We start from the raw sequence: 18,097 nt of genomic DNA, 5'->3' as shown, positions 1-18,097 counted from the left end.
TCTTCTTACACTTTATTCTCCTCCATGTACTCTACAATCAGCTCTACTGGCCTCCTAACTGTTTCTTTCACACAACACATCTGTCTCCATGCCACCTGCGAGATGACATTTTTTTCTGATTCCCCAGCTACTAGCTCCTCCCCATTCCTGAAAATGTCTTGTATTTATTTTGTATATACCTATATGTATATATGGCATCACCCCCATTAATGTAAGCTCCTTGAGAGCAGGATCTGTCTCTTCATCACCTAGCACAGTGTCCTACACATAGTATTTAATAGTTATGGACTGATTGTATGAATGCTCATCATAATATGATATCACTGCATAAAGTCTTACCTAAATGCCTGTGAAAAGATATTATGACTTAAAATTGAAATCACTCCCACAGGAATTAAAAAAACAAAGTAGGGGCGGCCAGGGAGCACAGCGAGTAAGAGCATTGGCCCCAGTGTCGGGATGACCTGGGGGATCGATTCCGGGCTCAGACACTTAGCACCCACCCGGAAACACCTGGCCGTGTAACCTTGAGCAAGTTACTTAACGCCGATTGCTTAAAAAAAAAAAGTAGGTTATTTTTCCACTGGAAAGTTTTGCACACTGGACATTGCATTATCACATGACAGATATGAGATACAACTCCTCTCAGTGCAGATGCTTAGAGACAGTTGTTGCCATGGATAACAACAAAGGGTTCTTTGGCTGAGGTTAATTCAGAGAAAACTAAAAAGCAAGGTTAACAGGGCAAGTCCCTGCCTTACCATCTCTCCTGGCTATAAAAATAGGAACCTATCAGCAGAATATTAAGTGCAGTATATTCAAAAGTACACTTTCCCAAAATGACCTATAGCTTGTTTTGCATAAAAACCAGCAGCCTCACCATTTCCTGTCTCCATCTTGCCCCACCAACACCACCTCCTCTAGTCCCCAATCCTCCCACTCTGTCCCTTGGCTTTTGTTGAGCTTGGTTTTAATCCTAATTGTGATCCAGATACTACTTTCTGTCTCTGACCCTTCATCTCGAGACAGTCTGTATCATAATTATCTATCTTGGCCTTTAAAAATAATAGTCTATAGGACTTTCCTATCTAAAGCATTCTCTCTTTGACTCTCCCAAACTAGCAAGACTTCAATCAGAAAGAGAGAAAGCCTTTAGCCATAGTTCATGATGGGAAGCATAATATAATCCCTATCTTACTTGCTTAATTTTAAATTAATCTAAAGGTATAAATAACTCAAATTATGCTAAGAATATACTTTACTTAACTGAAAACTGTAAGTTTCATCTTGGGGAAAAAAGGCTTAATGATTCCTATCTAAATATTATTTACCTTGTAGAGCTTATTTTCAGGTACATGAAACCATGTTAAACAGGATTAGATCTCGACAAAATTGTGAGGGAAGCAAAGATCAGGTTAGGTGTTAAACTAATCCTTATTAAGGTGTTCGATGATAATGGCTTTTTCTATTAAGAGATTCCTGAAAAATGAAAAGCCTTCATGACCCACAAAAATGAATGTCTAATAGTGATATTTCAAACACTGTGGCAGATTGGTGAGGGAGATATTTTGAGATGGTAGTTCTTTTTGCCCCAAATACATAACTCTACCTACTTGTAAGGATAATTTTGTTACAGATTATACCAAACTACTAACTTACCATACTATCTCGGTATACATCAAATACAACTGTAAAAAAAAAAAAAAGAAATAGCCCAAATTAATTTTTATAAAAGATACAATTTAAAGAAATACAGTCATACAGTCATGCTTAGATGGTAAAAATTACATTTAAAAGGCAAAACGAGCTCTACACATTATCCAACCAAATGTTACAAAAATTCCTTGGTGATGAGAACAAGAAAAAATTTCTTGCTTCAGAATCTTAAAACTAAGTTTTATAAGAGTCAAAATATACTTCATTGTTACGATCATGCTATTTCTTTCTTTCTAACATTTTCATCTATCATACTTTAGAAGTAAAGCTTCATGGAACACAATGATTTTATAATATCCAATTTTTCTCTTATACACAGGCTATGGGGAGGATTCCAGTTTGATTCTAAGAAAACAGCACTCTTGGAATAGGTACCCATTTATTTGATTGGGGAGTGATATGAGTAATATCTGGAGGTGGAAAAAATAAACTCTACCCACACTCAGGGAATGATTAATGCAATTTATCATCACAGCTCTAACAGAGAAACTTATTTTGGCAAGCAGAGAAAATCTGAGCAAATAAAATATTGATAAATACAGGAAAAATGTATTCTTTGATTCTCAAATACTATATTATTAATTTAAAATGACAAATTGATGTTTAGTAAAGTTTTCCATCTGATTATGTAATTTAAAGTATTATTTAAAAGATGAATATTTAGTAGCACAACCAATCCATCTTGCTTTCTTTAAATGAATATATATTAGTTATATGTTATAGAATACACATGGCATCCCAAAAGTCTTAGTGCAGCTAAAATTTAAGCTACTAAAGTTTATTTAAATTAAAGCTTAAAACTTCACTTTTGTGACACTGTATAATAAACATTTTATGGTGATAGGACAGATATAAATTATGTAAAAATAAGGGTCTAAATTATAATAAAGTAAAAATAGACCATCAGAAACATTAAAGAGGAATGAAATAGTTGATATGAAGTAATCTCCATGTACTCTTGTTCTGATAAGTTGGGGGTTAGGGGAAGTACATATATATACAGTGGTAAGTAAAAGGTGAGTAGGTTCTCAATACAATGGCTCAACATAAATGCTATGTATAAACTTCACAAGTTGAATTTAAGGTATATAGGCAGAGCGAGTGGCCTGGATAGGAATAAGATGCTTCAGCTCCCCCTCACTAGTCTTTGAGAAAGGCGATGGAGGAAGACTTGTTGGATATGTTGTAAGAGGAATTCTTGGTAGTACTCGGTGGCTTCTGAGCTCTCTTCCAAATCTGAGAGTCTATGATAGCATAAGAACCCTAAATCACATGATGAAATAGTTTCATAATATACTAAAAAAGTAAAATCTATCTTTCCATTATGAAAGTAACAAATACTCACAGTCTTCATCTAAGAATTTATATTGTATGTGTTTCTTGAAAAAATCCTGTATGGATCTACAGATCTCTTCATTTTGTTTAGAAATGTGATCATAATATTGTGTATAGTCCCTCTGGGATATACCTGCAAAGAAAACATTTGATATATCATAATATTCTTTTCAAATAAAATGTCATGAATCTTATTTACTGAATCCTTCAGGTGAATCCTATAATTTTACTTTTGAAAACATTTTATCTTCATAGTAAAATATTAAGATTAAAACATTATTTCTACTTAGTATCTCTAGGAAAAATCCAGTTACAAGATTGATGCTTGCTACCAACACTTTTTTAAAAATCAAATTTTCAAATTTTACTTTTATGAATTACACTTTCAAACATTTACCAAGTATTTATCAAGGGACTAGTCAAGGCAATATTCAAGGCACTGTGGATATTAAGAATAGGACACAGTATCTCCACATAATTTAAATTCTACTTGGAAAAAATTAACCTGGACCTAAGTAAGTAAACAGAAGACAGAGGATGCTACACCCAAATAACAATAATAGAAGAAGAGAGGTAATAAGTACAAGGGAAAGACATGCCAGGTAACTTAGATTCTGAAAGGTGGGTAAAAATCAGAGAGATAATCCTTAGCAAAGAGATGGAGAGAAAAGGCATTCTAGGCAAAGTGGCCTATCTAGAAAACAGAGTGTCATAGAATTGGCAGAAGTACAGGTACATAAAAAAATGCTGAGGATGATAAAGTCAGAAGGGTAGAATAGGGATAAATTGTAAAGATCCTTGAATGCCAGGGAAAGAATGTTGGACAATGTTGGCAATGGGGAAACACTGAAAGGTGTAAGGCGTAAGAAATGATACCCATCAGAATTTCTTTGATTCTTCGCTGAACTCTGTGAAAAATTAAAATAACCTTTCCTCTTTCTTCATGGAAAAAAAATTTTATCTTCCTCTTCATATTTCATAACATATTTCAAAAATCTATCATTTTCTCTTTGCCATACTTTCCCATCTTTATGATTCAGCTCTCTTAAGTGAAGGAATACCAAAATTCCTGGGGTTTTTTCTTGCTTTCTTTCTTTCAATGTTCAGAGTTTATTTTTTACTGAAAACTAAAACACAACTATATTTAACAAGATATAAATGTAGCTAAAAGGTTTTAATTATAAACATATATAAGGATGTATACCAAAAGTCTTAAAGCTTTAATAGCTTAAAACTGCACTAAGACTTCTGGGTTACTTTTTTCCTAATCATCCCACTCCTATATGCATTTTACTTTCTTGCCCTAAAATTTATTTTTCACACCCAATATAACTTCATCTTCAAATTTCCCATCTCTTCCTTTAAAATACCTTTCCAGGGGTAGCTAGGTGGTGCAGTGAATAGAGCACTGGCCCTAGAGTCAGGAGGACCTGAGTTCAAATTCGGAGACACAACACTTACTTGTCTTGTGACATCCTTGGGCAAGTCACTTAACCCCAATTGCCCTGTCTTCTCCCCTCCAAAAAGCAAAAAAAAACCCCAAAAAACAAAAAACCCTTTCCAAATTTTCTTCTTGCACATGTCTTTTTTTCCTTTAAAAAAAATGTGCTGAAGCTATTTTCTTGTCTTCATAACACTATTACTTCCCAATACTGCCCCTTACCCATAAAGAGATGCCTGTCATGTAACAAAGTATAGCTAAGCAAAACAAATGACACTGGTCACACCTGACGGCGTGTACCTAATTCCACACCTACAGTTCACAACCTTTCTGTGGAGGTGGGGTGTTCCTCCATCAGTGCTCACTGAAGGAGGGAGGGGCGATTCCATCTTATATTGTTGTGGCTTCATGGACATCATTCTCTTGGTGTTGATTTATACTCGTCTTCCAAAGTTTCTCTGAGCTCTCAATGCCCATCATTCCTTACAGTCTAACAGCACTCCCTTCCCCAAACTGCACTGAAGAGTAACCAGGGGCCCAACTTAACATGCTAAAGGTGAAAGAAAATGGTTTTGCTCCTCAATCTTTCAACATTAAGCCGAGTACTTTGTATCAGAACTTCTGGATCTAAATTACTGTTTTTGTAAACCTCCTCATTGTCCTCTTTAATTGCATTCATGTTGAAAACAATACAATTGTGGCAGATTAATATGTAAAATTCAACTACTCCAAGCTCTTTTCTAGGTATTGTGATGAATATCAACATATGGTTCCAAAAAAAAAAACAAAAAACTGATACTGATACTGATGATATATGAGCCTAACCAAATTCTACCTAATTCTTGTCCAGGGGCACACAGTTAATAAGTGTCTAAGGCCAGATTTGAACTCATTTTAAAACTATTATCTCATTCAAACCTCATTAAACCCCTATGGACAGCTATAGTTATTATTCTCAATTTTACAGATAAGGAAATTGGGGCTCAAAGAGATTAGAAGATGTGTCTAACATTATACAACTAGTATCAGAGACAAGATTTGAAACAAAGACTTCCTGTTTAGCACACTATCTGTCTCTTAACAAATTTCTTCACAACCTGGCTCTTTCCAAACTTCATACATACTACTCTGCTCCACTGACTGTGTGATCCAGGCATACTGGCCAACTCACTGTTCTGCACTCACATTTTATCTCCAGTCTTGGGCATCTACACTGGCAGCCCGATTCCCTCCAAGTTCAAGTTAAACTTTCTACATAAAGCCTTTCCTGAGCCACACACCCTATATCCCATATCCCAGCTGCTAACGTACCCCCTCCCAAAACTCCCTTGTATTAATTTTGTATACATTATGTGTGTTACACACACATACACATACGCACATGTACACATGTTAGCTCTCTCACTCATTAGAATATGAACATTGGGGTATGTACTATCTCATTTTTGGTTTTGTTCCATCACTAATCAGGACAGGGGCAGGTAGGTGGTGCAGTGGATAGAGTGCAGGCCTGGAGTCAGGAAGACTCATCTTCCAGAAGACGTGGATCAGCCAAGAGGAAGTGATAACTCTGGCCCATCTACTGTCCATCACCAATGCTTCTAGACGGACTGGTGTGGTACTTCCTGCATGAGTATACATTCACAAAATATAAACTTATGCCTTAAGTCATCCTCAGAGAACTAGAATAAGCCTTCTTTGAAAGGAAACTTGTATCTGGTATTAGACAGACACCAGCAATTTTAGATGATTGAACCGTTACTGATTTGATTATGTATTCAAGGTGACAGTTTTTCTTTTGGTATACACTTTAAAATATCCTGTACCTATCTCTGACTTTATACTAATCACTTCATGTGACAGGTAAGGGTAAAAGGTAACTTCTATGGAGAACTGACCTGAAAAAATGGCATTATAGTATCTGGCTGGTGAATGCTTATTAGCTATGCAGTTTAGTTCCATAAAAGATCAGATCTGTACAGAAGGACTAAAGGTTGGATTTCTAGCATCCAAAAGAGCTGATTTCCAGAATTTCTCCTAAGGTTGACGATAAAATAGTTTATTAAATTAGATTAATTAGTTTATTAAATTTAATTAAACAAATATAAAATTATTACATCTTGCCACCTTTCTAGAGAGAATATATTTTTTAATACAAACCTTACAAGTCAGTTTTTCTTTTCTTAACCCACTGTTTTCCCTCCAATGTCACTGGCTAAGTCAATCAAACCTCAATTGCAAAAAAAGTTTGCATTTATACACCTGCACATTGGTTTATCTTGTTAATTTATCTACAATTTTTTATACATGAATGTTCTCACATGACAGTAGAATGACAAAATTTGTAAGTCATTCTAAGAGCTGAGAATGGAGCCCAACACATCATTATGTAAGGAAAGAAATAAAAGTACTACAAGTAAATTTTAAAAAAAAAGAAATGTTAGGGAATAGACAGAAAAGGAGGCTATGTGATATGAAGGTTAACTCCATGGACAGTATTATTTTCTGGACCAGGGTTTATGATACTAGAATGATGGATTTCGTTAGGAAATCTGGGAAGAATGTGTTTGGTAGAAGACTTAATAATGTGGGCTACAAACCAAAATTTGAGGGGGAAGGAAAAATGTTCGTATAAAATTACAAAATATTATGGAGAACAATATGTGATTGGGAAAGAATACAAAGAGCAGAAAAAGCTTACAAGTATTCACAGGATAAAATAAAAAGTAAGTAGATCAGAAGCCGTATATAAAGTATTCTATGTCTATTTTGTAATTTATATGCATATATACACACACTAATGCATAAAGCATTAATGAGGGATAAGTAATAATATGAACTTGGAATTAAGAGAAGAGAGGTCAAAATAACCTCACAGGTATCACTGAGACGTAGCAGTAAGAAACATAACCAAAATATGCAAACTGAAGGAACTGCCTGATCTAAAAGGAACTAATCTTGAAAAAGCCATCGTGTGTCAGCTAAGTCAACCCCAAGATAAACCCCCATTTCCTTCTATGAAGTCTCCTGTGATATGACCCTGAGATCTCTCACCATCCTGGATGCTTTTCCTTGATGCTCTTTTCCAGTTTATCAATATCCTTCCTAAAACACGGTGCCTAGAACTGACCACAATACAGTTTCATCTGGAAAGCACACATTGAGGAGAGCACAAACTCCTTAGTCCTGAACACTACACTTCACCTACTGCTGTTAAGATTAGTGTTGTCAGCTGCCATATCACACCTAGTATTCATACAGAGCTTGCAGTCCACTCTCAGACCTTAGCAGCCATCTAGTCATACCTTCTCATTTTGTAGTAATGAAGTTGATATTTTTAATCTAAAGGTAAGACTTCATATTCATCCCTCTTTGTTACAAATCTGAGAAGCATCTTGTCTATATTTATCCAATGGACAGGGGTTAGGATTGTAACTGTCATTTCACTGGTATAGTTGGCACTTTCCCAATCATTCAGTCTTAGGGAGTTGCTCAGAGGACTGACGACTGAGGACCTGCCTGGGATCATAGAGGCAAGCCAAATTTGAACCTAAGGTCATCCTGGTTTTCAAAGTTCTCTGTACACTACACCATACTTCTTCTTGAGCCTTTTTCCAAATCAACTAAAATGTTCCACAACAGAGATCACTGTAACACTCCACAAGGGTCCTCCTTTTCAATGAGACATCAAACCACTGATGATTACTCTTTAGGTCTGGCCACTTGTCCAGCTCCAAATAAAGAAAACTGTACTCCTATCTAACCCACATCTCCAACTTTTCCCACAAGTAAAGCTTGGGACTTTGTGAAATGCTTAACTAAAATATAGGTAAACTATTCTAGTATTCCCCTAATCTGAAAGTTCAGTAATCTTGTAAAAAAAAAAAAAAAAGAAACAAGGTCAGTCTGGTATGACATATTCCTGATGAAGCCATGCTGGCTCTTTATGATCACTACTCCTTTTCTGGATGCTCATGATCAATTTGTTGTTGTTCAGTCATTTTTCATTCTTTTTTTTGGAGGGGGAAAGGCAGGGCAATTGGGGTTAAGTGATTTGCCCAAGGTCACACAGCTAGTTTTTTTATGTTAAGTGCCTGAGGCTGTATTTGAACTCAGATCCTCCTGACTCAGTGGGTCAGTGCTCTCTTCACTGTGCCCCTAGCTACCCCTCAGTCATTTTTCAATCACGTGTATGACCCCGTTTGGGGTTTTCTTGGCAAAAATATTAGAATAATTTGCCATTTCCTTCTCCAGCTCATTTTACAGATGAGGAAATGGAGGAAAACAGGGTTAAGTGACTTGTCCAGGGTCGCACAGTTAGTGTCTGAGGACAGATTTGAACTCAAAAAGATGAACCTTCCTGGAGTCTGGGGCCAATCTATCCACTGCACCACCAAGTGGGTCGAAACAATATGTTTGTTAAAAAGTACATGTCAAGCTCACTTAAATCTGCAGTTTGTAAAACCTGTTAACCTGTGGAGAAAGTCTCTCCCATTCTCTACTTAAAGAACATTCCGAGAACATTAAAGAACACTGAAAGCTGCCTAACAATCATTTAAGGTAATTCTTTCATTACCCTGGGATGAAATTCTTCTGAGCCTATGATTGTAAACTCACCAAGGTCAAGGAAGTGTTTTCTAAACATCTTGCATAATGACTTGCTATTAGCCATATTTATTCTGTCCTTTCCAATCTAAAAGACACTCTTCTTAGCAGAGAAAACAGAAGAAAAGAAAAAAGATAAATTAAAGGAAAAACTATATGCAGCTAAAAGTCTTGGATGGAGAAGATGACAAAACTCAAGAGAATAACAATATAAGGATTTGAAAGTAATAATAAATGTAATGAAAAGCAGCACTGATTCAGTAGAAAAGAGAACAAAGTTAGAAAATTCTGTTTGGGAAAGAACTGGGAAACAGTTCAATCATAGTGATAACTCTGAAGGATAATTCAAGGAAGGAAGCAAGGAAATACCACAGAAAAATTTTCAATCACTATATTAAAAGAAAATATCGCAGAACTGCCACAAAACAAGTGATATCCTATGACTAGAATTGAGAAGCACAAGAAGAAACCCCAAATCAGATTCATCTAGGCATATCATCATCAACCTTCAAAACTACAATGACAAATGAAGCATTTCAAAACTAAAAAGATATCACTTATCTATCAAAAACATAAACCAAGGTCTCAAGAGATTTTACTTAATAAAATTTTTATTTTTTGCAAAGAAAATTCTTTTAAAAAATAGAATATAAGGTTATATACCTTTAGGCTCCAAAAAAATCAATAGCACAAAAGCATCATTGGGGAAACTTTACTTAAAAGGAGTTATAGAAGACTTTGGAGATCTTATAAAAGAGATTTGGGAGGTCTTGGTTGGCCACAAGCTCAGGGAGAACCATCAGCATAATACAGATGCCCAAAAGAAAGCTCAAACAATCTTAAACATAAATAAGTTAGACGAAAGTATAAAATAAGGCAATCAATAGTTCCATGACTATTTGTGGTCAGACCATATTTGGGGCCTTAATAACAATAGTTGATATTTTAAAAAGCTAATTTTACATTTACAAAGCATTTATATACATGCTAACACCTGAACCTCAAAATAAACCTTTGAGATAAGTATTAAAAGTATTATTATCACCATTCCAATCTAGACTTTTGATTTTATCTAAGGCAGTTAGACACAGTGGATAGAATATCTAGAGTACTTGAGTTCAAATCCAGCTTTAGACATGTACTAGCTATGTACTATGCAAATCATTTAAGTTCTGCTTGCCTCAGTTTCCCCATCCATAAAATGGAGATAATAACAGTACCTATCTCCCAGGGTTGTTGTGAGGATCAAACGAGGTAATAATTGTAAAAAGCACAAGCACAGTACTCAGTACATAATAGGAGCTATATAAATGTTAACTATTATTATGCAGGGAACTCCTAAGATGAAAACTCCTACCATTAATGCAGAACAGCAATTGGTCTGCAACTAATAATCTTAGAAAATCTCTTGCTGGCACTGAGAAGTCACACCAAAAAAAATGTCAGAGGCCAGATTTGAACCCAGTACTCTCTCCACTATATCACACTGAATTATGTATCTAACCCTGGGTCCTATATTTTAAGAGGACACTGATAAGCTGAAACAAGTTTGTCACATTAAAGGAAATAAGAACTGAGAATGCTGATCCTTAAGAAGAAACTTGGCAATAAAGTACTTCTTTTTTTCATCGTACATTTATTAAGCACCTGTAAGCTTGAGGGGCTTGAGGGAGCATTTCAGTGTATGAACTACTTTACTGTTCATCTGTCAGAAACAGATCATTTTTGGACTTTTTAAAGGACTGACCTTATCTCTTATTCAACTGGATTTTCAGCAAGATAAAGATTACTAAACGGAATTTCAAAAATAACAGAGAGTAGGCTAACAAACATGTGCGATTTGTACTCTTGCATTTAATTACAGAAGAATATCCCAGATAAGAATAACATGCCTGTGTTTGAACTAATTAAAAATTTTAAAAGTGAACTTTTCTAACCTATCTGTTAGAGCCTTCAACTGCACTGTCTTCAGTGAAGTAGGAAGGGAACTGATTATTTAAACACAAAGTTAATCCTTTGTGTGAAGCATATCCATCATTGCAGCCAATGGCCAGTCCCTTCATGGTGTTTCCCCTGACCTTGATTTTGCTGGACCAATCATTCCTTTGGCCGTATTGTTCTTTGAAGCTGATAACGTTCTTCTTCCTAGAACCCTGGACCCCAAAGGCAGTGTGGCACAGTGGACACAATACTGGACTTAGAGGCAAGAAAGACAGGAGTCAGAATCCCAACCTAGATAACATTTATTAGTTGTATGACATTGGACAAAAGATTTAACCCTTCTGAGCCTCAATTTTGTCATCTAGATTGTTATTAAAGACTTGTTAACACAGGATTGTTATGAAGAAATCAATACACAAATTTTCAAGTACCATATAATTGTCAATGAATAGTATTATTGCTGTTGTTGCTGCTTTTGTTGTTAATCAAATATGTGAAGGGCTGTCAAGGTGAAGGGATCTTAGACTTTTCCTGTGAAACTCTCAAGGGTGGAACTAGGATGAATGTGTATCCTCAGATTGTATCAGTTGTTGTGGTTGCCACACCATACTGTTGTCTCACTGAGTTTCCAGGATTGCTTTCACAGAACAAGCTAGTTAGTACAAATGGATGGAAGTTAAGTTTATGCTCAGAACAAGGAGTAACTATTTGAGATGCCAAAATGTGGAACAGACTTTTGATGAGGGCACTGAGTTCTCTGCCATGGAGGACTCCAAGCAGAGGCTGAAAGTCTAGTTGTTAAGGATGTTGTAGAAAGGACTCAAGTTTTGGACAGATATTGAATTTGACCATCAATGAGGTCCCTTCCAACTCTGGTATTCTAAGAATATAAGTTATAGGGAGACAGGTTTCAAGTGATATAATAAATATTTTTAAACCACTAGAGCTGTCCAAAAATGCAATGTGCTCACAAAACCAACTGAGCTAAAGTTAGAAGGGAAACAGATAACTGGAGGGAAAATATCTTTGCAGCAAGTTTCTAATAAGCTTCTCATTCCCAAAATAAATAAAGAACTTATTAAAATCAATAAGAGTAAAAGCCTCAATTGATAAATGGTCAAAGAATATGAAGAGGCAATTTTCTAATTAAAAAAATAAAACCCAGATATCAACAGCCACAAGAAAAATTTTTGTAAATCATTAATAAACAGAGAAATGCAAATTAAAGAAACTCTGAAGTTCCACCTCACACCAACAATACTGACAAAGTTGACAAAAAAGGAAAATGACAAATTTTGGAGAAGCTCCTGGGAAACAGGCACATTAACGTACCGTTGGTGAAGCTTTGAATTGCTCCAGACATTCTAGAAAATAATCTAGACGGGCAGCTAGATGGCGCAGTGAGTAGAGCACCAGCCCTGGAGTCAGGAGGACCTGAGTTCAAATCTAGATGCAGACACTTAACACAAAAAACTAGCCTGTGACCTTGGGCAAGTCACTTAACCCCAACTGCCCTCCAAAAAGCAAAAAAACCCCAATAATTTGGAACTATATCCCCAAAGTTATTAAAGTGCATGTCACTTGACCCAGGAATACCACTACTAGGCCTATCCTACAATGAGATCAAAGGAAGTGAAAAAGACCTAGGTGTACAAAAGCATTTTTATTTTCATTCCTCTCTTATTGACTCTCCAGACTCTTTCCCCATGCCACAGCAGCCTCTTCAGGCTGAAAGTCCACTTTGCCTGTCTTCTCATACTGTAAGTACATTCTGTCCCAGTAGCCCCTTCTCTGATTTTTAGGCAATGCCCAGAACTAATATTTTAAGGAAAGTGCCCAGGCCAGCTGTATCTTCATTTTCTCCAGGCCCTATTGCTGATTCCCTGGACCTTCTCCATCATGCCCCAGCTCAAGTATTTTTCTTAGACTTTTTAGAAGAGAGTATCTCAAAATTCTGTAATAACTTATAATCATAATCCAAATAACCATACTCCAAAATTCTACAGCTACTTATAACTTATTTCACAAAAGTTTAGTTCTTTAAGGTCATTTTATAAGAACATCAAAAAAGGTTCTCACCAATAAGCTTATTTTCCTTGACAAAACACCTGAATTCTGCCCCAGGAATTAATTCGCACCATTTTCGAAGAACAAGCTGCCAAGAGAAGAAAAATATATTATTACCATAAAAAAAGAAAAGGCTAAGAGGAATGACAAATATTTGCCTTAACATGAACACACCTAGAGTGAGAGAGGTTCCTGACATGAGATGTAGAGGATAGCATCATAATACTTTTCATAGGACTAGGGACTTGACCTGTGAGCTCACTGACACAGGGAACTTCCAGATGAAGAAACTCCCTCTACCAATGCAGACTAGCACCTTTTCTACAACTTTAATATAGAGAATTGCTGAGGGCACAGCATCATAAAGCCAACCAGTATGTGCCAGAGACAGGAGCTGAACCCTTGTCTTCCTGGCTCCAAGGCCAAGCTCTCTCTCCAGCACATCATATTGTCTGTCAGATGTAGAAAAGGGAAAAAAATTACTGAAACTTTATGGCAAATGTTACTTTTTAATCTGTCATTTTGAATGTGCCTATATAACATATAATAGGCAAAAATGCTCCCCCCAAAAGGATCACAAATGGAAAAATATTTTCTCCACAATAATTCATGCTCCTGCACCTCAGCATAGATGAAAACAGTTCATAGCCACCTCTACCTCAAACACTGTAGTTATGGTGCCTATTATGAATTAATTTTTTTGGTTTGATACAGAAAGATTAGAAAGGTTAACAATAAAAGACTGCCTACAATAAAAGGAGCTTGCCTACACATAGAAATAGAAAGAAAGCAGATGCTCATCAAATGGGAGACAACTAAACAAATTTTGGTACATATATGTTATTGTACTATAAGAAATTATGAATCTGATAAATATGGAGAACTATGGGAAGATTTATAAGAACTGAATCAATGTGAAGTAAGCAGACCCAGGAAAACAATACACAGAATGAAACCACCACCACAAATGGAACAAACAAAAAATAAAGCAACTGAAATTGAATGCTATAACATTATCAGGAACAAGCTTGGCCCCAAAGAAGAAATACCTCCTTACCAATCCCAGTTTCTGGGCAGGGGGTGGGGAGAGGGACTTATGTGAGACATTTTCACTACCTCAGATATTTTGCTTAAGTTTTTCTTTTTAATCTGTTGTAAAGAATGGCTCTCTGAGAGCAGATTGGGGGAGGAGGTACATAGTGGAATTGCTGTTTTGGGATGGTGGGTAGGGGAAAGATGGAGAGAAAATTTGTAACTCAAAATTTTGTGGAAATGAATGATGTAAACTAAAAACAAACATAAAATTTAATTATTAAGAAAAAAGAGTAATAAGAGAGCATTTATTTAGTACTTTCAGGTTTACAAAGCACTTTACAAGTATTTTATTTTATACTCACAGTAACCATGGGATGTATGTGCCATTATTATCTCCATTATATAGGTGAGGAAACTGAGGCAGAAAGAGGTTAAGTGACTTGCCCAAGGTCACTCCTAGGAAGTTTCTGAGATCAAATTTGAACTCACATCTTCCTGATTCCAAGTTCAGCTCTCCATACACTGTGCCTCCTAGCGCCTCCTATTTGCACTATGTCCTTCCTACAATCTTCCCTTTCTTTCCTCTAATACCAGTCAGTGAAACTGAGAAATACAATAAAGCTTTATGATCAATTTTCCTTAAAAAAAAAAAAAAGAATGGCTCTCAGAAAGGGAAAGTAGCAGGGATAAACTGGGAAATATAAATGATATAAAAATAAAAGCTATCAATGAAAATTTATTTTTTTGAAAAGGAAAAAAAATATCTTACATAAAATTGAAATGGTAACACAAAAACAAACCTCATTCTCCTGATCCAATATTGAATAACTTGTATGATCATGAGTGCATCACTTAATCTTGCTGAACCCCAGTATGTTCACCTCTAAAATGGGGAGAATTATCTCTAAGCACCAACTTTACAGAGTTGTTATGAGGTTTAAATAATATGACATAGACAAAATGCTTTGCAAACCTTAATGTGTTATATAAATGTAATATATTATTATAACATATTAATGTGAACTCTGGAATGGAGTTTGGGGGACACAAAAAATTAGTCAACATTTGCAATAATCCTTTTTCCACTTTCCAGTCTTGTGACCAGAATATTGTCTAGAAGACATTAATCTATATAAATGTAAAGTTGTGATGATTAGCAAGACATCATGACAGCTATGTACTTAGTCTTTATCAATAAAGGTCTTTGGAATGATGCATTTAGGCAAACAGCCACTGCAGCTAACATATAACAAGAGGACCACAATGTCTGAGAAGCTGTTCATTTCCATCAAATGGATACCAAAAATAATAATGATAATGATACTTGAATATTTCGATCATGATTTCAATAGTGTATGCAGTATCCTTCCAATGGCACAGAGCTCAGTCTTCAGGAGTTGCTATAGCTGGAAAATTCACCAAAACTGTCTCATATTTGTATAAAAAAAAAACATTGTAAGATGAGCAAAGTACAGCTAGAGAACAGTTCATCTGAAAAAGATCTGGGCGCTTTAGCAGACAACAAGGTCAGTATGAGTCACCAATGTGATTGTGCAGCCAGAAAAGCTAATGTGATCCTAGACTGCATTAAGAAAGGAAATACCAGGGCGACTAGGTGGTGCAGTGAATAGAGCACCGGCCCTGAAGTCAGAAGGCCTCAGACACTTAACACACAAAAAAAATAGCTGTATGACCTTGGGGAAGTCACTTAACCCCAACTGCCCTCCAAAAAGCAAAAAAAAAAATTAAGGCAATACCTCTGGAAAGAGATGATAAGATACTGGATTCTGCCCTGGCTGGATCACATCTAGAGCCTCGTGTTCCATTTTAGATTCCACAGATAAGGGAAGACATTGAAAAAAGCAGTAGTGCATCCAGAAGGAAGAGATGGAGGAGGGCAAGAGCACTGCTGGTTACCACGACGTCTAAGGAATCGCTGAAGGAAGTCACTATGCATTTTACAAATACTTGCTGATGTCTCAGAAGACTTGGGGGACAGGATAACTACCTTAAAGTATTGTGAACATCATTATATGTTAGAAGAATTAGGTTTGCTCTTTTAGGTCCAAGGGGCTAAAATTTAAAGTAGCTGGTGAAAGCTTAAAAGGCATATTTAATCTTGAAATAAGGGAAAGCACTAAAAATTAAGAGCTTTTCAAAAGTAGAATAGCATAGGTTTCCTCTTAACTAAAAGCCTTCAATCAGAGGCTGAATGGCTATTATTTGTCAGGGATGCTACAGAGTAGATTTCTGTTCAAGAAGACCTAAATGGTCCTTTTCAACTCAGATTCTGTGATTCTTCATTTTTATCTGGTACAATTCTAGGTACTGTGGGAAGTACAAGATAAGATATGAGGTCCTTATTCTCAATGAGTTTATAAATTTAAAAGATAGCAAAAGGATGAAACCTTTTCCCACTCAAAAACAAAATTAACACAATCTCCCACTTTTAAAGTTTTGACAATTAAAAGTACTTACATATGCTCAAACGGATCTGTGATATATTTTATTTGGAAATTCTCTCCAACAACACTTAAGTTCACCACAGAGGATCCACCAAATATGCTGGAGATCCTCCTTGCTTTCTCTTGACATCACAAAGGTAAAAGTAAAGCAACCTCGTGCCTACCATCCCTTGCTCTTGTCATATGACTAGTCCATTTTCTCTTCCTATCATTTAATTATGTGATAATGTCTTTTACTCCAGTTGTTCTTCAAAGCTCCTCTTTGATTATATGTTATAGCCTGCTCACCATGTGCCTTTTCATTTCTCTCTGTAAAAATCATCTTTAATTTGCTGGAAATTTTAGTATTCCATGTTTTGTCATCATATAGCAACACCAGTAGAATGATGGTATTTTTTTTAAATGGACCTTCATTTTCATAGAAAGTCTAAGGATGTTAAGGGAGCTTTGCAATTTTCCAAAAGCAATTCACCCTGTTCTATTCAATTCTAGGCCAAACTTGTTGTTTATTTGTACTATCTATCCCAGATATGCAAACTATCAGGCAAGCTCTATAAGTTTTTTGTGGAAATGCATGCTTTAATCTGGGCAATAAATATTCATCCTCTGGGTCTTTATCAGTGGTAGGCCAGACTCTTGAATGCTCACAGTTCTCCTTCTAGAGGTTCAGTAACAACATTCCAGGTTTTAATGTAATCAGCACAAAGGCATCTGCAAATATAAACATCTAGAGAACTTTATCCTTGGCAAGGAAGGTTTCTTCAACCCAGACTCTACAGCATCTCCTCCATTATAGTGATGAAAAGCTTTGGCACAGATACATCTATATATTTTATATTACACCTGTTGCTTATGATCATAAGATTGTCAAGCAAGGTTGTTTTTCTTACCACTCTCAAAAAAATGAGTAATTTTAGTATGTGAATAAGAGATAGCTTGTTGAAAAAACCTATCAGATAGTATTCTGCTCTACCAGATTGAATTGGCTTTTTTTCATAATAGATAATTAATAAGAATTTTGGGATCTTATATTTGTTATACCATTCAGTTAGATGCGAAAATAGTAAAGATGTGATCTATCATTAAATATTGTTTACAAAAGTCAACTTGTTCCCTAATAACATTCTCATCAAGCATGCCCTCAATTCATGGTAAGACGACTCTCATAAAAATTTTGTATAAATGGGGGAGGAGAAGATATATATATAGAGAGAGAGAATGAGACAGACAGACAAGTAGTTAATGATATTCTCTTGGTCACCATTCTTCAGTAATACTGAGGTCCAAGATTTTTGCCATATTTCAAAGCCTCCCTTCCTTCAACTACTTTAAATAGCTAATCCCTCACACCCTTCACAACTGTGTCATCTATAGTTTGCATATACGTGGTCCCATCAGGCTGCTGTTCCCATTTCTGTTCTCTTCAGTGCCATTTCTACATCTCTGAAATCCAAAGCACACACTGGGAAGTTATGGTTCAAGTGTGATGGTT

The 18,097-nt window shown here is 35.9% G+C and overlaps 1 protein-coding gene across 2 annotated transcripts in view; it reads right to left on the bottom strand.

Annotated features, from left to right (window-relative positions):
• The window catches only part of LOC138175989 (translation initiation factor eIF2 assembly protein), a 115,228-nt gene that overhangs the window by 22,974 nt on the left and 74,157 nt on the right, over nucleotides 1-18,097 (bottom strand). For both annotated transcript variants that reach the window (XM_069106655.1, XM_069106656.1), the window contains 3 exons: nucleotides 13,118-13,193; nucleotides 3,062-3,184; nucleotides 1,660-1,688 (listed from right to left, as the gene is read on the bottom strand). In XM_069106655.1, coding sequence (XP_068962756.1) covers nucleotides 1,660-1,688; nucleotides 3,062-3,184; nucleotides 13,118-13,193 — 228 coding nt within the window. The remainder of the gene's footprint in view (nucleotides 1-1,659; nucleotides 1,689-3,061; nucleotides 3,185-13,117; nucleotides 13,194-18,097) is intronic.

This window comes from Petaurus breviceps, unplaced genomic scaffold (genome assembly GCF_028583685.1).
Source record: "Petaurus breviceps papuanus isolate PSGF00001 unplaced genomic scaffold, PetGlider_PUasm1.0 80, whole genome shotgun sequence".
NCBI lineage: Eukaryota > Metazoa > Chordata > Mammalia > Diprotodontia > Petauridae > Petaurus > Petaurus breviceps.
The sequence above is the reverse complement of the archived record's forward strand: the minus strand, read 5'-3'. Positions and strand labels throughout refer to the sequence as shown.